Genomic DNA, 23,751 nt, shown 5'->3' on the forward strand with positions numbered 1-23,751 from the left:
GCTTGGGGGAAAGGGCAACAACTTGTCTCCCCTTCCTGGCTTTTCCCGGATGCTCTCCTTCCATTATTCTATGTTCTTTCCCTCTCCTCGCATCCCAAGCCCATTCCTCAACCTCCATAGGGATGCCACCTCAACCTCCATAGGGATGCCTCCCCCACCCAGGCAGGTATGGTGGAAGCAGTTTCTATGGCCCATGGGAATTTCCCCATATTCAGACTGCAGTGATACCCACAGATTCTTGAAGTAGGTGATTATTCAGTCCTCCATCCTCCTTGCCAACTGAAGAGGAGACCTGCAGAGCTTTTCGGCCTTAGCCTTAACTCCCTTTTTTTCTGCTGCATTCGTTCGTATAATTTTCATCTCAGTAGGACTGAATACCAATGATCATTTATAAACAGTTTTTCTCATTATGTTCATAGTTATAGCATTATTTTTTATAGCTCGCTAATTACAAACACACGAAACAGCAATGTTTGGTGTTAAATAATGTAAACAGCAATGTAATTCATTTTCACATTACATAGCTTTTATTGATTTATTGCTAATTTACTTTTTAAAAAGGGGGGATGGGTTCCTGGAATAAACTATCTATTTCAATATGTTGCGCTGTGTAGTACTAGCTGGTGTTTAGATTCACATTACAGTGTTGCGGAAAGGTCAATTGTTCCATAATGTCCTCTTTTGTTGTAAGTGTCATTCTGTTACAGAAAAACAACAACTATGCAAATAGGTTCTTGGTCTTTTTCTGGAAGAAGAAAAAACAAGCTTGTTGAATATATGCAGTTGCTATCCTATTCAGGCTTACTTTGGAGTAAGTTTCATTAAACACTAAACATCAACCCCCCCCCAGTGCAGTTTTTGAGGGGGTGTGGGAGACTTCATATGGGAAGAGTGCAATATGAAGTCCTGTTGTACGAGTGGAAAGCTGTCCCACTTGTACACAGACACCCCTGGAGACAACCCTTTGGGACTTACTTCTGACTAAGCATTCATAGGACCGCTGTTTCAGTGGCTTAAGGCTGTTGGTTTACACCAGGGGTCAGCAACCTAAGACCCATGGGCCGGAAGTGGCCTACAGAGGTCATTGGACCGGCCCATGAGCCACCCTGAACTGAAGTGCCCGCTCATGCGCTGCACTAAACCAGCACAGCGTGGTGCAGGGACTTGCTTCCACGGTGCTGGAAATCGGGTCTGCGCATGCGCAGACGCTGGAAATTGCGCATGCGCACTCATGCACACACACAAATCCAGCCCACAGAGGGATCTACTCGGGACCAATCCGGCCCAGGCAAGATAAACCTTGCCAACCCTTGGTTTACACTCTGTCTTCCATTTGTATGGAATTTTTAGAAGGTTTTTATTGGTTGCGTTTGTTGTGATTGGTTTTAGTGTTTATATTGTCTTTGTAAATAGCTTTGGGAACCTTTTTATGAGGATAGCCACTAATCTGCATTTGCCCCACATTTGTAATAACACCATTGTTTAGTGTTGCAACCCCTACCTACACTTTGGAACTCCCTGCTTATTGAGATCAAGCAAGCCCATTCACTCTTGTTGGCGCCTTCTAAAATCATTCTCGTTTAGACAAGCCTATGTAGCTGCTTAGGAAATTGAGATCATTTTAATCTGTTTCAGTATTTTAAATTTCATATGGTTGCGATTTTTAAAATTGATGTTACTGTTTTATATTTTGAAAACCGCTTTGGCTTTTTTTTAACAATCAAGCAGTTTATAAATTTTATTAAATAAATAAGCAAGTCCCACGGAAATAACTAAGAATTGCACTGGAAATCTCATTGGCCCTTTACAATGAGATGTCTGCATCATACTCTGTTACACAAACATGTGCACAATGTGCTTCTGTTCTGAACAGCTGCATCTTTGCAGGTTTTCTAGGAAAAAGTAAAACTTACTGGAAATTGAATTTTCTTTTAAGGGAGCTGTTCTGGGTTAACAAGGTGCATATGGTTGTTCTTTTTTGACAGTTTGCATTCAGAGGCGAATCTATCAAATCCATGCTTTCTGAAACAACATGAGAACCAAAACACATTTATCATTCATAATTCACACTTACCTGAACTTTTAAGTGCAGTTTTTCAACCACTGTTTGCAAAAATGCATATATTTGGTAAAAGTGTGCATTAAAATGGATATATTTGAGAAAATACAAAAATGCACTGTATAACGAGAAATTGCCTGCAGAAATGTATACATTAGTCAACGCTGCATACAAGTATGTGTTGAGAAATGCGCACTAAAGTGCTGAAGAATTTTCATGAGGATTTTTTAAATTTCCGAGTAACCACAAGCACTGTATATGCTTAATGCTGACTTTTAAAATAAAGCATTAAAAACTGAAAGCTTCTGTTAAAAAGTGGGACATAAATATTTTAAATTAAATAAGAAAAAATAAAATTGGTGTGAAAATGCAAAGCACTAGTGGACCTTGGTTTTTATTAAGGCTGGGCACTAATATGCTGTGCAAATAGGTTTATCTGCTACAAGGAGAAAAAGATCCAATTTCCTCTATGGAAACTTTCCAGAAAAAATAGGTATCTATTTCAAACAATTATTCATGCATTAATGCACTAATAAACATGTTGCAGCAGATAATGTACTATGCAAAATACATTTTCAAAGAAGCCCAGCTGGCTCTTCTGGAAAGACAGTGTTTTTAGAGGCAAGTAACTAAGCCCTAGGTACTTTTGAGAATATCCTGTTTTTGCTGAGTGCAAGGAGTGCTGATAGGAATCCAACAGCATCTAGCAGGATGAGCTCTGCAATCTGCAGTAGCAGTTTTAATTATGACCATTTTCCAGCAGCGTGGCAAGAGAATATGTTCAGCTCAACATCCATTTTAATAAATAAGAAAAGCATTAATATACTGTGACAAAGTATTGATTTTCTGCAATCAATCTTTCACAATAACAATAAAAGCCTTATATTTTATTAATAGAACTATACAGTTCCAGTCCATTACATCTCCTCTTATTGTTTCTGGACTGCAGTGTGTGTTTTTTATACGAGCAAAATGTTAAAGAGTTATGAGGATGCCTGGCTAGAATGTCTAAAAAACATTTCACTGGAGGTGCCACAGCATCTTTTATAAAGTGAAATATTATCAGTGCAGCTGTTTATAATTGATTACTCCAATGTTGCTGGAAAACTAGAGAGGGTTGAAGAGGTTTCATTTCCCCCGCTCCTAACCTTAAGAGGTTTCAATCACAGTGTAAAAATCCCAGGCCTTAGTAACAAGAAACAGTCTGCGCTCCAGAATCATCTCAGCACTTGCATACTAACCCGTTTTCCTGTGGACATATTGAACACATGGACCATTGACAATTATTCTTCTACAATATCGTATTCAACTCTCTGAAGAGCTATTGTCTATATGTTAAATAAAACCTATGCACCTTTACCAGTGAGTAACAGTACAATCCTATGCAGTATAATGGATGTTGGGAGAAAAAATTCCCATACTTTCATATATTCTCTAATGGGGACTGAAGTGGCAGTGATTAACCAGGAATGAGACCTTGGGATCATAGTGGGTAGCTCAATGAAGATGTTCACACAATGCTCAGCAGCTGCAAAACAGGCAAATTTCATGTTAGGGATCATTAGAAAATGGACTGAGAATAACAACATCATGCCACTATACGAAACGATGCTGAGAGCACACTTGCAATAAATATTGTATACAGTTCTGGTCGCTGTTGTAGAGCTGGAAAGGTTTCACAAACGGGCAACCAAATGACCAACAGATTGGAGTCACTCCACCATGAATAAAGGTTACAACATTTAGAATTTTTAGTTTAATGAAACAGGCAAGTAGAGGATGACAAGATAGAGGTGTGCAAGATTATGCATGCAGTAGAACTTGAAACCATCCAATGAAACTGAATGTTGGAAGATTCAGGACAGACAGCAGAAAGTACTGCATCAAATAATTAAACTATAGAAGCGACACTCACAAGACATAGTGATGACCACCAACTTTGATGGCTTTAAAAGATGATTAGACAAGTTCATGGAATATAAGCCTCTGCATAGCTACTCGCCACAATGGCTATGTTCTCCTGCTGTTGCTGGTCACCAAACCATGGGTGAGGGCTATTGCATTCCATCTTGCTTGTGGGCACCCCATAAGCATCTGCTTGGCCATTGTGTAAACAGGAAGCTGGAAGATGGTTTTGGCTTCATTTAATAGGGCTCTTATGTTCTTAGATCTGCTCAGAAGTCTCTTTGGGTCTGGGTTGAAGTCCAATCCTATGCACACTTAGTTGTAAGTCCCATCAAACTAAGTAGGACTTACTTCTGACTAGACAGATGTCAGACCCACTGCTTTCAATATATCTTATTCTCTGGTAAATGCATAATTTCATTCTTAGTGGGATGTATCAGTGTGTAGTCACTGTGCATCTGTTATGTACTGAGTTGAATAGGATCCAAAATGCAGCAGTCTGATTGGTCCTAGAACAATAGGATCCAGAATGCAGCAGTCTGATTGGTCCAGAGGAGCCACCCAATCCAACTCTGGGTGGAAGTGAATCCACAACCTGATTGGCCTATAGGAGAATCCCAGAATTAGCCAATCACGTGGGGCCCATTGTGTAAATAATGTATATAAAGCAGACATTTCGGGGGAACTTCCATTCCTCACTACTCTGAGCTGAATAAAGAGCATGAAATCCACACTCAACTCCGAATATATTTCAGCATCCTTCAGCATTATATAACATTTTTAGTCATATTTGTGAACACACAAATATGGGGTGAATTTGTACCACCTGAAAGCACTTTCTTTCCACGCCAGCATGCTATAGCAGAAGCTTTTATTTTATTTTTCAAGAGGAAGAAATCACAGGAACGGAAAAAAATGTGCTTGCTGGCATTTTCCATCCACAAAGCAGTAAAAGCCATTTTCCTCTGAGATTTCAGACAGTTTAGTATCTCTGAACATTCTGAACCTAGCTGAGAGAGCAGAACCTCTGCACTGATAAGCTTTTGAATGAATCTTATCTTGAGGTTCAGAGCAAAACTGCTGGGCAATAAATGGTCAGGGCTTGTGGGACTTGAGAGCAGCCCCCTCCCCTCCAATAAAACCAGGAGCACTCTCCTGCAAGCTCTGTAAAAGGCTGGCCAGGTAAAGGTCAATTAGAGGGGAAGACAGGAGCTCTCAGAAAACTGGGTCATTTTAGAAGCCAGACTGTTTTGTGATGCAGGACTTTTTGAAGCAAGAAGCCTTTCTTTAAAAAGCGAATGTCTTCCCCAGATGAGGAGGGGGTGGGGAGAAGGAAGACTTACAGTACTGGTAGAACAAATGGAAGGCAAGTGAATTTTATTTTGAAGAAGGAAGATATTACTAGAAACATTAAGACAAACAACAACAATGTCTTTAAATACAGAAGAAGGAAGAAACCAGCCAAGAAGATGGTTGGACCATTAGCCAACAAATGTGTGAAAACATTACTGAAGACTGCAGAGTAACTGGATTTTTTTTGCAGCAGTCTTCGTTATGAAAGATATTTGACAGATATTCCTGCCTGAACTGCTTTTCCTGGATCTAATTGACAAATTAAAAATTAACAAGTTGCTGCTGGGTCTTGATGACATCCACCCCGGGGTTGTTTAAGAACTCAGATGTGAAGCTGTTGATCTAAAGTTATCAGCTGTTGTTGTTTCTCACATCTTTAGAGGAAAGTGTTCTGGGCACCCAAAGACTTTTGGCTTAGGGAATATCCCAATACAGCAGTTGGAAAGTCCATGTAAATATGCAGTACATCAGAAAAGTGACAATATACAGTTCAGCAGCAAAATTCAAATGACCTGGGGTCATTGTCCTTCTGACTCAGGCAACATCTGAAAAGCAGTGGCCCCAGCTCTAAAACACAATCCACCAAGATCCCGCCAGAGATGGATGAGCATTATGTTACGTATAGTAATTTAAATCACTGAAATTGTAAATGCTTGTATTCACTACTATGTGTTTAAATTTGATTGGCTGGTAACTGAATTCTAGAGTGTTCTCTGGTAGTTCTCATGTGATTGGCTAATGTTGGTCACATGAGAGCTATCTAGCGAAGGAGAGACTCCGTTTTATACGAAGCAAGATGACTGTGTTTTAGAATCCACTGTGAACACTGCTAAGTTGAATAGAGTGTTGGAGTGCTTCTTCTCTGCTCAAAAGAAAGTGAACAAAGCTGTAGGAGAAGGTAAAAGTGGAGATCTCATAGGAGCTGCATTGCACGGCCTAACTGAGATACAGAAGGCTGAGTGCTGAGCTTTGGAAAGAGAGGAAAATAGTTGTTTGGAAGTTAGAAGAAGAAACTGTAAGCCCATGCCTGGATAAGCACTTGACTATAAATATTATGTTATAATTCATCTATAGCTATAAGTTTCTGCAAGTAAAGTTTTTGAATGTTAAAGTCTGGACATTGGTTTAATTTCCAAAGAAGAGTGTCAGTCCTATATCTGATTTGAGCTTCTTAGCTGTGATTATGCTATCCTTACTTCAACAGAATACACCCTTAATACAGTGTAATTTCAAACTGTATCTTACTCAGCTGTGTTGTACAATGTGTTTCCTCTTGGTGCAAGGTGATGTTGATGAACATTTAGGAAGAGGAGTATAATAGGTAAAATTATGTTTACAATTTAACATTTTCTGTTTAGTAAAAGTTGTTCTGGCCTTTAATTCCACCTTCATTTTATTTTGTGATGAAAGGGACAATTTATTGAGAACTTCTGTGCAACTGAAGTAAAGCATACCAACAGTCACTTCATTTCAACAGGGCTTATACAGAAAAGGCTTCTGATGAATTGTCGCCTTAGAGCCAGTGTGGTGTAGTGGTTACGAGCAGTGGACTCGTAATCTGGTGAACCGGGTTTGATTCCCCGCTCCTCCACATGCAGCTGCTGGGTGACCTTGGGCCAGTCAAACTTCTCTGAAGTCTCTCAGCCTCACTCACCTCACAGAGTGGTTGTTAGGGGGAAGGAGATTGTTGGCCGCTTTGAGACTCCTTAGGGTAGTGATAAAGCGGGATATCAAATCCAAACTCTTAGAGTTAAACTGCAGTTTTGGTGTTTTTTAACTGCATCAAGTACATTAAGCAATGTTTCTAACTTACTGAAATGGGGACAAAATTAACATCTTTAAAAAAATTACTTAATTTACATTTTTGCAGACTCATCATTTCTCACCGTATATCTGTGTTACTCCTTGTTTACAGGACAATGGAGGAGGAGATGACAGCTGCATTGAAGAAATTTTACGGGTAGGACTCTATCCTTCTATTATTTATTAATGCTCGATCTGACTTGGTGCTTTCCAGGCATTCTATAACAAACACCAACAGTTTGAAATATAAAGACCAGAGAAAAGAGAAATCTACCGTATTTTTCGCACCATAGGGCGCACCGGACCATAGGGCGCACCCAGTTTTTAGGGGGGGAAATCAAGAAAAAAATCTTTTCCCCCCCCCCAGGCCCAGAGAGCAGCGGAGGGGTTGCTCGCAGCTATGGAGCAAGCCAAGTTTTGGCTTCCCCTTTAGCCCCATGCAGCCTCTCCTTGCCGGGAGACGCTGCGCAGGGCTAAAGAAGCCATAGCCCCGTGCAGCCTCTCCTTGCGGAGGGGTTGCGCGCAGCTATGGAAGAAGGCAAGGCAGCGAGCGGGATGGATCCCGCTCGCTGTTTTGCCTTCCCCTTTAGCCCCGCGCAGCATCTCCTTGCCGGGAGACGCTGCGCAGGGCTTTCCTGGCTATGGAAGAAGGCAAGGCAGCGAGCGGAGTGGATCCCGCTCGCTGTTTTGCCTTCCCCTTTAGCCCCGCGCAGCGTCTCCTTGCCGGGAGACGCTGCGCAGGGCTTTCCTGGCTAGGGAAGAAGGCAAGGCAGCGAGCGGGGTGGATCCCGCTCGCTGTTTTGCCTTCCCCTTTAGCCCCGCGCAGCATCTCCTTGCCGGGAGACGCTGCGCAGGGCTTTCCTGGCTATGGAAGAAGGCAAGGCAGCGAGCGGAGTGGATCCCGCTCGCTGTTTTGCCTTCCCCTTTAGCCCCGCGCAGCGTCTCCTTGCCGGGAGACGCTGCGCAGGGCTTTCCTGGCTAGGGAAGAAGGCAAGGCAGCGAGCGGGGTGGATCCCGCTCGCTGTTTTGCCTTCCCCTTTAGCCCCGCGCAGCGTCTCCTTGCCGGGAGACGCTGCGCAGGGCTTTCCTGGCTAGGGAAGAAGGCAAGGCAGCGAGCGGGGTGGATCCCGCTCGCTGTTTTGCCTTCCCCTTTAGCCCCGCGCAGCGTCTCCTTGCCGGGAGACGCTGCGCAGGGCTTTCCTGGCTAGGGAAGAAGGCAAGGCAGCGAGCGGGGTGGATCCCGCTCGCTGTTTTGCCTTCCCCTTTAGCCCCGCGCAGCGTCTCCTTGCCGGGAGACGCTGCGCAGGGCTTTCCTGGCTAGGGAAGAAGGCAAGGCAGCGAGCGGGGTGGATCCCGCTCGCTGTTTTGCCTTCCCCTTTAGCCCCGCGCAGCGTCTCCTTGCCGGGAGACGCTGCGCAGGGCTTTCCTGGCTTCTCTGGGAGGTGGGGGGATTCCCCCACCTCCCGCAAAACCAGCAGAAGCCGCGCGCACTTTAAAAGGGCTGCACGGCTTCTCCTGGCTTTCCTGGGAGGTGGGAGAAGGGACTGATGCGGCCAGTCAGTCCCTTCTCCCTCCTGTGGAAAAGCCCGCAAGAGCGCACGGAGCTTGTGTGCGGCTCTTGGGGGCTTTTCCCACCTGCCTCCCCCCCCCCTGCATTCGCTCCATAGGACGCACACACATTTTCCCTTGCTTTTTAGGAGGGAAAAAGTGCGTCCTATGGTGCGAAAAATACGGTATATGTTGCATGGGCAATATGATTAGTGTCATGATGTGGTTAGTCACTAGATGGCACTGGATTTAGTTGTATCTGCATGGTATCAGGAGTTTCCTGCTGCTGTTCTGTTGTCATTGGAGAGAGAATGATGTTCTCCTATAGCATCCTGGAGAGTCTTCCTTAACAATGATGTCACTGTAGGCTAGTCAAACGAAAGCAAGGCCCTAACATTGTTGTTTCATTTTCCTTTAAAGGAATGTGGGGAATGATTTATGTCTGTTGCTGCTCCAACCTCCTTCCACCAAATATCTTAAATCCAATTGTTACTGACAGGAATTGAAGACACACGAGGTTTCTATGAAAACCTTACACTTATAGGAGAATTATGGAAAGCTCACATTTTAATTATTATTTTCTTGTATAAGTTGCAAGCAAGATGCTTTCATTTCTCTCCAGTGCGTTATAATTGTTTGGCATTTATTGAATTCATATTGTTGTGGTACTCCCTTGCTTCCCCATCCCTCTTAGGTAATGAAGCAAAATATTAATAAATGGGAAAGTGAATACAGTGGTACCTTGGTTCCTAAACTTATTCCATTCTGGAAGTCTGTTCCAAAACCAAAGCGTTCTAAAACCAAGACGTGCTTTCCCATAGAAAGTAATGCAAAATGGATTAATCCATTCCAGACTTTTAAAAACAACCCCTAAAACAGCAATTTAACATGAATTTTACTACCTAACGAGACCATTGGTCCATAAAATGAAAGCAATAATCAATATACTGTAGTATAAAATAAATAAGACAGCATTGTAGATGATAATGTTTTTTTTTTTTAATTCCTTACGTGCACTGATGATAGTCATTGTTTGGAAGGGGGGCTTTTATCCATTTCTACAGTCACACAATCAATCAATCTATCAGTAGCTGAACTGGGTTCCACATATCACAAAAACAAGTCACAAAAACAAATTCACAAGCCACAGTCACAAGTCATAAAATGAAGAACAAGTCCCATAAAATGAAGAACAAGTCACAGTCAAAAACCCAAAAAAGCCACAAAACAAAAATGCAAAAAAATAGCAAAAACAAAAGCTCCAAATATCACCTCTGTGTTACATGGGTGCTTGGGATTCAACAGCCGACAGCTCAACAGGAAGCCTCTGATTAGCAGCTGGGGACTCAATTTACAAATGGAACATACTCAACAAGAAGCGGAACATGTTCAGCTTTCAAGTCAAAGCTCACAAACTGGAACACCTACTTCCGGGTTTGCAGGGTTCTATTTCCAAGTTGTTCATAAACTAAGCTGTTCTAAAACCAAGGTACCACTGTGAGAAGTTTGGGAGGATAAGTAAGGGAAGAACAAGTGAGTCCACGAAAATACAAGCATAAAGTCAAAATGCAAATAAGTAAGAAAATAAGCGAATTAGAATGAAAGACTTAATCAAGTACAAGGCACCATCATTTTGGGGCCAAATACAAAGTTGTAGTGTAGGCCCCCTGCCACAGCATTTGACAATCTTATGCCAGACATACAATTTCACTAGATTTGGGAAAAAGTTAATCTTAGTTCTGAAATTACATTGTGACATACACTGGAACTTTTCTACCATAGCCCATTGCGCCTCACCCATCTTGCTGTCTTTCTTGGAGAATAGTCCTACAAATCTTGCATATTACTTTCTAAGTTTTTGGTTGGTAAAGGCATTGGGTGCAGGGTTGGCCTGTCCATGAGGCAGATTGAGGCAGCTGCCTCAGGCAGCAGAATCCAAGGGGCACCTCTGCAGGGGGACACCACTGCCACCAATGGAGGAGAGGTGGTTTCTAGGTTCTGGTGAGATCTCACTTACTGGGGTCCTGGGAAGGTTGTGTGAGGCCTCCACACAATCCAGAACCCTGAAGCCACAGCTGTGTGACCCCAGTAAGTGATGCTTGGACAGGAGCAAAGCATGGGGAGTTACAAGGAAGGAGAGGAGGAATGGGAATTCTGCCATGTCCAGTGGCATGACATTATCATGATCCTGTTCATGTTTTGATTTTTTAAAAAATTCTAATTAACATAGCATTACCGCAAACATTTTATAAATGGAACCTTTTACGTTATTTTCCCTGACCTTTTCATTGCAAAATCATGAATTACGTCTTCAAATTCAAGTTCATACTCACCAGACTGAGGTAGATTAGCTATTCTTGCCCTATAGCCGAACTGGAGGACTGATTGATGCCCTTTAGCATTATTTAGTTCTCTTTGTTTAACCTCCTTATGTTTCTTGTCAGACGCAGTCATATGAGGGGTGTGTGTGTGTGTGTGTGTGTGTGTGTGTGAACTAAGACAGTATGTAAAAAGTCAGGACCATATTTTTTAAAACCCAGCATATTTTACCAACGTAATTACTGTATTGGCCTGAATATAAGCCTCACCTTTTCCCCAAATTCCGACCATGAAAAGCTAAAGTGCAGCTTATATTGGTGACCTTACGGCGCAGGGCAAACAGCACCGGGGCGCAGCAAAGCTGTGCCCACCCCACGCATAGTTCCCTGCCCTCTCCCTCAAGGCTGGGAACACAGTGGCCCCCCACCCCCAGTATGCAGCCATGAGCAGCGAGGGATGGAGTGGCTTATATTCAGGTATTTTTCCTTTTTTCTTCCCCTCCCCCTCAAATTTTAAAGGTGCGGAATATAGAAATAAAAAATAATATAGAAATAAAAAATAACAATAAGATAAAATCTCTTCTGAGCAGTATGGTGAAATATAATGCTGAAAGACATATGAATAAAGCCAGTAAATACAAATAAACAGAACTTTCAGCTTCTGAACAATAAGATTAAGCAACTTCTAGAAGCAATGGTAGAATACAATGTCTACTGAAAGACAGGAGAATCTGGCAAGTTGAGCAGTTTCTGACATCCAAATGACCTGTTTACAATATTAAGTCCCAATGTGGAAGCTCCTTTGGACACACATTCCATTTACACCTGCAATTCCTGGTCTAGCAAGTGATATGCACAAAGAATTTGGTTTCCACATGTGGATCTCCTTAGTTACATTAGGTTGCGTGTCTGGGAAAGCCTTGCAGCCAAATACAGCAATCCTACTTCATTATATTTTTGAATCAAAAATTAAAAGTGAGACAAGGTCAGACATCTGAGAGCAGATGTTGAGTTAGTCAAAAGAATTTACAAATATATTTCCTGAAACAGGAAGCAAGAGTGCAGTGTGGGCTAAACAAGATAGACTTCTAAAAATAGTTCTGAAATAATATAGCTAGAAGTTGCAAGAAAACACGATCTTTTCCATTTTTCTTCCTCTTTACAATACGGAAGATCTGTCAGGTCAGGATTCTTTCCATGTAGCTTGGTAAAAACTTGTTCTGCTTGAAAAGCACAAATATGTTATTCTGCCCCTCTGAGTTTGTTCTTCTTTATTCCCTTAAAATTCCATTAAAGAAGTATTAAAATCAAAAAAATGTGCTCCTTGGAGACTTCATTTTTATTCTAGAAAATTGGAATCCTACTGAGGTATAAATAAAGCCTGGGAGTGAATTCTGAGCATATTTTAAACTACCTAAGAGAAGATTAAGATGGCTGAAGTTCATTGACTCAGATTGTCAACAGTATGCTGCTAGCTGAAATGATTAATCGCTTTGATAGAAAACAGAAGTAAATTTATCAAAAGGGAAGAAAAATAAGCAGGAGGGACAGTGCTGACTATAGGGGCAAGTTGATTGGTTGTTTAATAATGCATAACAAAGTGTATGTCAGATTATAAGGAAATCACATGTAGCTGAAAGAAAATGAAATAGCATCATGGTAAGAAATATTTGTCTTATTTAAGCTAACCAGTGAAAACTTTGAATCTATTGAAATCAGTGAAATTTCCTGACAAGTAAGGCCTTTTAAAAAAAAGTCACATGGGGCATAAAATGTCCCAAGAAGAAATCTATCTATCTATCTAATCAGTAGGGGGCTTCTTTTCCTAGTATTGCAGTAAAATGTAGCCCCATGATAGTTGTTTTTGAATGAGACTCGCTTCCCTGGAGTTTTTAAGTGCTACACTTCTGACATCACACTCATGGGTTTGTTCTGGGACAGTTAACTATCACAACATGCAGTGGAATTTGGCTAGGGTAGTAAAATGTCCTACCACCACCACCACCAATGTTGGTTCAAGGCTTCCTTGTGTTGGATGAGAACTGAAGTGCCAGGAAGTTGAATATTGAAAATGCTGTCCATCAGTGTTAATTACCTAGATCAACTTCCCTAAGCTGGTTTTGAACAGCATATCCCTATATCCCAGGACAATCTTCTTTCAAAACTGAGTGATATGGTAGAGGGAAAAGGTCAAAAGACTCACAGGGCAAGGCTTTTTCCCAGCCCAAGCTCAGTTCCGGCACTTCTCAGGTGGGCGCCATTGCCATTATAAGAGAACAAGGGATGCGTTGATGCTCAGTTCTGCCACCTCTTTCCCCAGAAAAATAGCACTGCTCACTGGAAATACCAAAAGCAGGGTCTGAATCCCAACCAGGTATTTTGTTATGGAAGTTCCATAAGCAAAAATAGCAGTGGAATTCGGTAACTTTCTGCTGCAGTTCTAATGTTTTGTTGTTATGCCGTAAGGGCTGTTTTAAAATGTTAATTTATTGCTTTCTTAGTTAGCCACTTCCTTAAAATCAAAAGCTGAGTGCAAATGTTTGAAATATATAAACACATTACAAAGTATAGTACACACATGCTCTGTGGAATTATCCACTTTGTTCTATATTACAAGCCTTAGGTAGCGGTGTTTATGTACTACAGTTCTTTTTGACTTGAAAATGTGTATATTTTGGGAGGGGGAACTCATAGAATTCAGCACTTACTGTGTGTCAATTGGTCCTTTAATATTTTCTTAAATGATGTTTGACTTGCACTGTAATTTCCTAAGAAGATGGTATGTCTTGATGGAGTATTGAGCACTTAAGAAAACCTAGACCTTTTGTATCTGCCACTTATTTCCTGATTATCTTTCTGGAGGTCAGGCCCTTCATTTTGACACTTAATGAATAAAATGTCTACGTTGCAGGAAATGGGATAATGAATTGTGAAAAGACATAATCAGCAATGACTAAATAATTAAGGGAATTGAAATGTAGAGTCATCAGGGAATGCATTAATAATAACATGATTTTTCCATATGCTAAAAATGCTGCCTTTTTAAAAAAAAATCAGTCATCACACATGCTCTGTGGCAAGAAGAAAGAAATTTAATAGGAACTGTAATTAGATGTTCTGCTTTTAACTGACTGAATAAAAGATGAAATCATATAGAAAGTATATTTAGATACAAGCCAGAAAGTAAACTGATTATTATTCATAGTCCTGCTAATAGGAGCTCTAATTTATGCATCTAGTGGGAATCATGTTAAGCAATTAGGAAGCTGTGTCACACTTCACTTGCCTTTATGCATTTACATATTTATATATTTTTCAATAACATGGTAACATTTCCCATCATTTAGTCTGCAATCCTATAACCACTTACCTGGCAGCAAGCCCCATTGAACTCAATGGAACTTACGTCTGAGAATGGGCTTTTAGTTGCCTTTATTGCAAGTACCTGCCTAGAATATTACTCTGACATTCTGTCTAATAAATATAGCTGCTGCAGTTCCAAAGCTGTCTGATGTTCATGGGAAATAGCATCAAACATGCTTCTGGTTTGTTCTGTTTTTTCAAAGCCAACCTACCGCATTCCACTACACTTATGGAATGGGCACTGCACTCAACGCATGCTCAGCCTGGAACAGCAGGAGGGAAACACAACCAGAAAAGACACAAATGGTGGGCCCACCCTCAGTGCCCCTGGCAACACTTGTCAAAACCCACCAGTCAAGGACTGCTGGGAAACATGTCCACATGTCACCTTCATGTGGAGGGAGTCAGTGATCTTACAATGGGCAGAATGACTTAACATACACCCCAGCATTATGCAGCATGCAAAACAATGCCACACTGATCCCTGCCTACTAGCTCCAATAGCACAGCCAGCAATGATCCCACTACTGCCAGGCTGAAGCTATCCCTACGGGCAGGTCATACTCCTCACAGCCACCATTTTGAAGCACATAGAGCAAAGGGAAGAAAGGAGAGTCTATTCAACACATCACCCACATATCTCTCTGGGCAGAACCCCTGAAGAAGCCGCACATTAGCCTTCCTGGGACAACTGTTAAGGACTATTGACAAATAGCCAAAGGAAGGGACCAGAATGAGCAGTGAGAGCAGTCATAGACACAGATGGAGAGCAGCAACCTCCAGTGGCTCACCAAACAGGACATGAGGTTGGGGAGCAGCAGAAAGGAGTTCAAGCCTCACCAGAAGAAAAAAGGGGGCAGGATTTTTTATGCGCAGTGTTCCCTCTTTGTTTAGCATGAATTTTCTCCTTGTTTCTGACCCTTTAAGCTTTAAATATGAACGATATGAGGCCAAAGTGTTACAGCCCCATGCAGGGCATTCTTATAATTTGAGTTACGGTTTCCCAGTGTGGAGTTTATATACTGGTGTTTGTATGCTGAAAGTGGGTCCCGAATTCTATCATATGCTTATGCTCTGTCCTGGTGACGTGAGCAGAGTAGTCTCTAACCCATGATCAGCTTATATTTAATGTTTCCCCTTCCGCTGAAGACAATGGATGGGGAATTATTTGTGCCATGTCTGAGGTGTTGTGCTAGCAACACAGACATGATCATGGATTGAAGGAGTGTAAGATACGGTTAAGGGCCAAGTCCAAGTATTGAAGATCTCTCGGTATGGCATGTGTGTAACCTGCTTCTATTCCTGCAAAACAGAATAATTCCAGAAAGTTAAAAAGTTTACTTTAGGTCTTTCTCCTGCCTCGCAAGCCACAGAAATCAGGTTCATGATTTCTTGGCCCTCTCACTATCTCTTGGCTCCAGGCTTGACGTTTTGGCTGCAGAGCATCTTTTATAATTAGGCTGGCAAAAATTTCTATTACCTTTCTCTGCTCACTCCAAGGTCTAATTGACAGCTGTTCCAGTCCCGCTCCCAGATGGCCAAGCCAACACCTTGAAGTTGAGCTGCCTCTGATATAATTTACTTCCACCTGTCACGTTAGGGAGCTTTCAGGCTAAAACAGAATTTATTCCCAGGAGCAGCACTTCTGACTTCCTTATATTAGTTACTCTGTAGACCCACTTATTTTCCTCCCTCTCTCTATTCATGTTGTCCTATAACATGTTGACCATTATGTTAAGTTGTCTTTGCATATATATTTTTAACAACCGGATTTTGAGGGCAAATGTGAGAGAGAAATTATTGTTTCGAACTTTTACTTATCAAGTCTGGACACCTGATACTCATTACAGAATTTATTTTAGAAATGCTGGTGCTTCATTTATGGCTGTCTCTGTTGTCTCTGCACAACCCTTGTCTAGTCATTAAATAAAACCGGTGTATTACTATATTAGCAAAACAACAACACAACCCACATGATTGTTTAATAGGATATGTTGCAGAAAATGGAGTGTTAAATGGTCTCACTAGATTTTTATTTTGTAAGAGTGCATAAGGAAGCTGCTTTGGTAGGGTGCTGCTTTCATATGTGGAAGAAATCACTTGTACTGTACATCATTTTTATATCTTGTTGCTAAGCAACATATCATGGTGCGAGTATTGCAAAGGTGTCTGCTTTCTCATTAAAAATGTTCATGTTGCTCTTTAATCTTGCTAAATTAGTACTGTTATTTGTATTATGTTGCCTCCTTTTGTGTCTATTGATTGAGGTTTCCAGCCAATGGATTTTGAAGAAACCTATCAGGGTTTTATTAAGTTGCATTTGCATTTGTAACTTAGACCATATGTGTCCATGATACTCCCTTGTTTCTCAGTTCATCAGCACTTGTTTTCAGACAGGGAATTGAACATTTGTGCTCACAGTCATAAAGGTAATTGGAATCATGGTCTAGGCTGTCATCTGGATCTCATTACATGTCATGGCAAGACTCCTACTGGCTTGGATCCAAAACAACAACAACAATAGCCATGCAAAACCCTGAGTGGAAATAATATAGCCACTAGCTCTGGTCTGCAAAGCACTAACAGAAGAGTTTAACCAGTGTCACAGTGAGTCAAGAGTTACACAGCAGTGTGCAAAATATGGATGGCAAGCAAATATAGATGGGAAAAATGGAAACAGAGAAGTGTGGCTCAGCTGAAAAAAATAAAGGGCTTGAAAAAGATCCTTGGGTGACCCTCTGTGGAGTGGGGGGGGGAATAGGGTCTAGAGTTTATATGGTTTATATGGACCTGTGCAGAGACATTTAAGAACAGCCTGGTTGCATCATGAACATTCCAATAGGGATGCCACTTATATGTGTTTTTGTTAATGCTCCTGTTTCCCAAGAGCCAACCAAGTCTTTGCGCAATATGGTTTTAGTATAAATCGGCACCTTGTGACATTTTGCGAGAGCTTGTGCAGTAAACTGTGCAATGCCTTGCGGTAGTATGTATCTTGAGACATTGTGCTAACAGGAGCTTCTTGTGGTTGGCACCTGGCTGTCTTGAGACACAATGGAGTGTGCCGCTGGGGGTGAAGTCAAACCGCTGTGTTAGCAGCACCGACTGACCTCCCCAGGGTGCAAAAGCCTGGGCAGTGTGTATGGATGTCCTGGGCTGCCCAGACAACAAGATCCCACTCGTGGCCTCACTGATGTGGTCCAAAGGAAAGCAGAGCAATACATTTGGCACCAGCTTGGTTGCAGGAGTTGCTGGAAGGAGGTGTACAAGGTGACATCCATCCATCTTAGCAGGAGCACACAGCCAGATTTCAGCTCTTTTCCCATGCAAGGTTATTGTGCAAATTTGCAGGCAACCTTTCCATTTGCAGAAGGGTCTTTTGATTGGTAGAGGGGCACAGTTGGATTCAACCCACAGGTTTTCCCTGAGACATCTTTAGGAAGTAGCATTCTACTCTCTCCTAATTTGATATTGCTACAGTTCCTATTATTTTGCAAAGCATCCTAATCCATAGGACCAATTTTACTATGGATTATTCTAAGCACATATATATTATATGTCGTTTCTGCGAATTAAGCAGTTGAATTTACTTTATATTTATGGTCTTCCATATGCACACTGCAGCAGTATAACATCTTATATTGTGTGCAAATGATTAAAAGGATAAAATCTTTACAAGATGCGTAACTGCTTGAATTACTACTCTCTTTTATATATTTTCACATGAAAATGTAAAGGCCAAAGGCATTTCCCCACATTTAGTACCATTAAATCCATCATTAAACCTCTTGGTAAACACAGAATAAATTTAATAGAGCACCTCAAGTACAGATGCTGATGCCATGGTGTTAATATTGTTGCAGATAAAAACGTAATAAATATTGCATTGCCAAGATAGCATTAGTCATACTATTGATTATATAGACAAAACGAACAATATTATTGAGATTAATGACCACCGTATATTTATGTTTATGTGTTGATCTAGTCACTAGGATTGATACAAGGATGCTAAAACATTGCAATATTTTCAAACAGCAGAATGTTTATTCATTCTTTAAATAAATACATCATAAGGTTTTCTTATTTATTTATCTGTAAAAAACAGCACAAGGACATCGCCTTTCACTGCTGGTTGTTCTGAAAAAGGTTACATCGTGTAGTATTGGGTATTGGTACAAGTTTTTAAAAACGTACTGAAATAAAAATACAACTTGATTATGAAACTACCTGTTTTAGTCCATTTGATTTCATTTCTTTTTTAACTGCAATAATTAAATTCCTGTTTTCTTACCACCACACCTTAATTTAGCCACATTTGTCTACATTGCAGCAACCATGAATACTGATTGGATGATCATTGTTCTTGTATGCTTTTTGATTTACAAACAGAATTTCGGTATGTTAGCCACTTAATTGCATTTTCATTGCATTTGTAGGTCCATGCCATTTTACCTTACACATTATTTGAAAAATGCCAGCAAGAATTTTCTCATCCTCTGAAATGGTCATTGCGTTTGTAGATACACTCACTGCCTTTTCTTTCTGCCTGAGGAGTATCCAAGTGGCTCCGGTTGACAAGGAGATGTACTTCGATTAATGCTGTTGTCATCTGAATAGTTTCAATATCTATTTTATAGTCGCCCTAGTGGCACTTTACATAGATTAAATGTGAATTTCTTCTAGTGTCTGCCTAAGATAATCATGCACAGTAAGCATTATGAACCCTTCTTCAATCAGTAGAATGTTGTGGTTGCTATGCCAACAACTTGAGATCCAGCATGTACAACAGAGTGTAGAAAAAGTGGACGTCTGCCTAAGCCATAGCTTCCAGATCTTCTAATGTGGCCCTCCAGATGTTGCTTAACTCCCATACCCCCCAGCTGTTTGGTGTAATGGTAAGGGTTGAATGGAGCTATAGCCCAGCAACCTGTGAAATGCCACAGGTTAGCCAACTCTAACGTTCTAATGTTCACCCTACTGGGGATGATGCCATCTGGGTCCACATTCTCCAGTGCTTCCTGAGATTGTCAGAGCCAGCACTCGGGAGATGGTTCAGAACACAAGAAGAGCCCATCTAGTCCAGCATTCTGTTTTCACTGTGGCAAAACCAGAAGCCTCCCAAAAGCATGCAAGCATACCTATGATTCCTAGCAACGGGTATTCAGAAGCATACTGGTGGTATAACATAGCTGTCGGGGCTAGTTGTCTCTTCCTCTCACCTGTCAGCACTTAAGAGGATTCCGCAGATCATTTAGGAGAGAGATTGTCAGCCTAGTCCAGACAGTCCCTGTCAGAATGATGAGCTAGGCACCATGGTGGGGAGATAACTCTCGGCCAGTTAAATCATGCTGGCTAGGCTGTGATGGAGAGGAACGCAGTGATGGGGTGAGGGTGCAATTTCCCTGCCCATCACAGTACTGAGCTAGGCTGTATTGCAAAGGGAACTAGCTGGAGGGGAGCTTATAACAAGGCACTGCAAGGGGACTTAGCATGGGGAAGATCATAGGAAGGGGTGATTTCTGTGTGTGCACACTGTATGTGTAGTGCTCTGAGATAGGGTGCATTTACATGCTCGTGTGTGTTGACCATGCTCACTTTTTGGCTGCACCCATTGTGCCATGCAACCTCCAGATTAGGGTTTGCTGGCCCAATCTTCTTCTTTTTTTTATAAAACATTTTATTAAGTTTTCAAACATAAAACAGAAAAACACATATTGAACACACAAAATCCCTTCACCAAAAGAAATAACAAACAAAGAAGTAAATACAAATACAAATAGACCAACAAAATATATAAAAGAGAAAAAATGAAAAAAAACCACAACTGTTTGTAACATTTTTTGTATAACTAATTGGACCTCCTCGCATCTCCCTTACCCTGCATTCTCTATAATAAAAATGTCAGCAAATTGTTACCTTGTTTCTTCTTAATACAAGAAAGGTTAAGAACCATTGAGTCACCAGCCAGCCATTCTCTATGTGGCCAATGCTGAGATCAAGACTGAAATCCCATTTGGGACTAAGCCCTGATGAACTCATTGGGACTCACTTTTCAATAACATGCAAATAAGTGTTTATGTAGGAATTGTCCAGATATTCTCAGCAAAGTATAGGAAGCAGGATTAAGAAAGAAATTAAGATGAGGCTTTATAAAAGCCAAGCCATTTCCCCCCAAAATAAAATTCCCTGCTTTCTGGTATTTTATTATTACCAGCACATGTCTTGAAATATTTCTTCTAAGCATCCACTGCATGCATGGGATGGGATTTCAAAGTGAGGTTAATTATAGAAAATAGAACTGATTGGAAAGAATCTGTACATTCTTTTAGGGTCAGCTGAAGGTTATAGCAGGCAGTTCCAGAACCCTGAAGTGGATGTTCTCCAATCCATGGTCAATGTGCAGTGGAACCTCTGTTCTTGAACGTAATCCGTTCCAGAAGTCTGTTTGACTTCCAAAATGTTCAAAAACCGAAAATCAAAGGGCTGTCAACAAAGTGAATGGTGAAAATGGAAAAACGCACTGCGGAAACTGTTCGACTTCCATGGTGTGTTCAAAAACAGAAGTGTCCACTTCTTGGTTTTCGGCGTTCAGCTTCTGAAATGTTTGGCAGCCGAGATGTTTGAAAACCGAGGTTCCACTGTATAAGGAGTCTGCAAGACAGCAAGCAAATGATTTTCTTGGTTTATTGGGCAAGGTGGTCCGGTTTATTTGTGCAGGTCCATATCCTACAACATTCCTCTGGTGAAAATGGGGATGTCCTATATATTATATTATATTAATTATATTATATTGTATTGTATTGTATTGTATTATATTATATTATATTATATTATATTATATTATATTATATTATATTATATTATATTATATTATATTATATTATATTATATTATATTATATTATATTATATTATATTTACTGTTGTGGAGGTGGGGGGATGATTAACAAAATCAATCCTCCTGGCAAACTTGGAATATCCCCTCACTCACCCAAGTTTAGGATATTCCACCATTCTTCAGCAGAGTTTCTTTTTCTTTGAGAAAAATAAGTGGCTCACATAAATGTAAACAAAGTTTTAATAATAAAGAAAACTGTAAGAAAATAACATAATGTCTGAGAGAAAGTGAAACAACATCATGAGGCAAGCCTGAGGCAAGAAACAAGAAGAGGCAGTTGGTCCCTCTTAACTGAAGTTCTTAACTGAACACACACGGAAGGGAGGGGCTGATTCCGGAGCAAGACACACAAGCCCCGCCCACCAGATACCACGCACTCTACTATTCAAATTAGGCCCCAGTGTTTTTCTTACATATACCCCGCCCATCTAACTGGGTCGCCCCCGCCACTCTAGGAGGCTTCCAACATATATAAAAGCATAATAAAACATTAAAAAGCTTCCCTATACAGGGTTGCCTTCAGGTGTCTTCTAAAAGTTGTATAGTTACATGCCTCCTTGGCTTGGGGGTCGCATAACTCCATATGCTCCGATGAAAATAAGGATGTCCTACCATACCCTTTCCCATTTCTCTGATGAAAATAGTGACGTTCTAAGGAAAAGTGGGACAATCTGGGATCAAATCAGGAACTGGGATGGCTTCTGTAAATCTAGGACTATCTCTGGAACACAGGGACACTTGAAGGATCTGCAGGTCTGGACAAACATGGGACATGGGCATAGCCAGGATTTTTGTTGGGGGTGGCAGGACTTTGTTAGGGAGGGGCAGGACTTTTGTTAGGGGGGGGCAGAACCGATGGATTGCTTAGTTACGTATTTCTATTGCTCAGTTAAGTATTTCTATTCTATTGTTTTACTTGATCGTGGGAGGGCAGCTGCTCAATGCACCTAGTTGTATGTATGCTTTGAATAGTGTATATATGTAATTTAACTGAAGAATATTTCAAACTTTATTTCAAGTTAAACCACTTTGCCCAGGAGAGGTGGTATAGTGCTTAGAAACCTCAATAGTATGTTGAGGCTTTATTCATGATTGTAGAATGCTTTGAGATTGACAGATAAAAGACAACTCATGCTGTTAGTGCTAAGTATTATTGCTTTAAAGGATGAAACAAAAGAGAGAGGGGGCAATTACAGGTTTAATACTCGACTATGAACACAAGCACTGTAGCATAACAATTGCATAACATTTTAAAAATAAATATTTATCTTCAAACATAAGCATAATTTAAAATAACCTGGTACTCTGTCTAAAAATGTTCAGTTTCCTGCAAACATATAGCAGCATAGAAAAGAAGAAGCCATGTGACGAAGCATAGGGAATGCTGTGTTGCTGTCACTCTGGAGAGCAATTTGCTGATGTGTAGCTATACTTGGAAACACATGGAGTTGCTCCATTTCTAGCTCAGAAAACAGTTTCATTCCAAAGGAAGTTGTTTGTTGTGAGAGTAAATGAAGAGCAAGCCTTTTGTGTCATTGTAACGTGCCATCTGCTCCCCTTCGAGTCCCAAGTGGAAGGACCCAGTTTAAGAAGTTAGCAGCAACTCTACTTTCACGTCTTATCCAAGTCAAGACTACCTAGCCAGCCTAAATGATCAGTCAAGTATTTAAAAGCGCCTAGTTTGCAAGGGTTACTAAACAATTTCTAATTACAGGATCAGATACATAAATTGAAGGCTAGTTGATTGCACTAGTACCGCTTATTCTGTAGGCAGAAAGACAACACAGGCTTAATTCACACTCTGTTACTGTGTGCAAAACCTTTATGTATCAGCGAAGAAGAATGTGTGAGAAGGAAAGTGTTTTTCCACACATTAATAGACCAAGATGAGTTTACCATCTGGCACAGTGGATGTCAAGTCGCCGAGAAGTCTTAAACACGAACACTCATAAAGATACTTTTATTTTCTGGTGTGTACTTTAAGTTCCATCAGTTTGATTCTGATCTTTTCCTTTTGTGCCCTTGCCATCTCTCTGTAACACCCCCCCCCCCTTCTCACACTGGCCAAATTGATTGTTTTATTGTTACAGCAGGATAAAAATAATTTTAAGGAAGGAGTTTTCATACAGTGTTTTGAATTCTCTACAGATAACTAAACTGAAAAGGTCCTGGCGATACCTTAGTAGCAAATATAATCTGCTTTGTTCTATTATTTTAATGTAGGTATGTTAAATGCCTTGATAAAAAATTGTATGAAGCTTGTACGTAGCTGTACCAAATGTTACAGCCAAGCCTGTAACACATAGCATCAAGCTAAGAACAAATGGTGTAATAGAGAAGGAAAAACTATGTTTCACTTCTGTACATGACTATTGTGATGAACATGACCACTGTTTACTCCAAACTTCTGTTGTGGTGTTTTTTTTTTCCATTTAACTAAGAAGTTGCTATTAAGACTGAAAAACTTGTAGCCCATGGTTACAATTTTGGCAGTTCCAACAT

At 40.8% G+C, this 23,751-nt stretch overlaps 1 protein-coding gene and 2 long non-coding RNA genes across 10 annotated transcripts in view; 1 reads left to right on the forward strand and 2 right to left on the reverse strand.

Moving 5' to 3' along the window:
* AFF3 (ALF transcription elongation factor 3) overlaps window positions 1-23,751 on the forward strand; it is a 246,805-nt gene that overhangs the window by 118,618 nt on the left and 104,436 nt on the right. For 7 of the 8 annotated variants that reach the window (XM_081199269.1, XM_081199267.1, XM_081199266.1 and 4 more), the window contains one exon: window positions 7,233-7,277. The exons of the other annotated variant lie outside the window; for it this stretch is intronic. In XM_081199269.1, the coding sequence (XP_081055395.1) occupies window positions 7,233-7,277 (45 nt within the window). The remainder of the gene's footprint in view (window positions 1-7,232; window positions 7,278-23,751) is intronic. 8 annotated transcript variants of the gene reach the window in all.
* LOC308589822 overlaps window positions 1-23,751 on the reverse strand; it is a 120,663-nt gene that overhangs the window by 63,664 nt on the left and 33,248 nt on the right. The gene's annotated exons all lie outside the window — the stretch shown is intronic.
* On the reverse strand, window positions 547-21,997 carry LOC308589824. The gene is made up of 3 exons (XR_014009500.1): window positions 21,343-21,997; window positions 3,208-3,308; window positions 547-745 (listed from the first exon to the last, which is right to left on the reverse strand). It is a non-coding gene; the product is annotated as an uncharacterized lncRNA (long non-coding RNA).

The sequence above is a fragment of the Podarcis bocagei genome (genome assembly GCF_964188305.1).
Source record: "Podarcis bocagei genome assembly, chromosome: 6".
In the NCBI taxonomy this organism is placed as follows: Eukaryota; Metazoa; Chordata; class Lepidosauria; order Squamata; family Lacertidae; genus Podarcis; species Podarcis bocagei.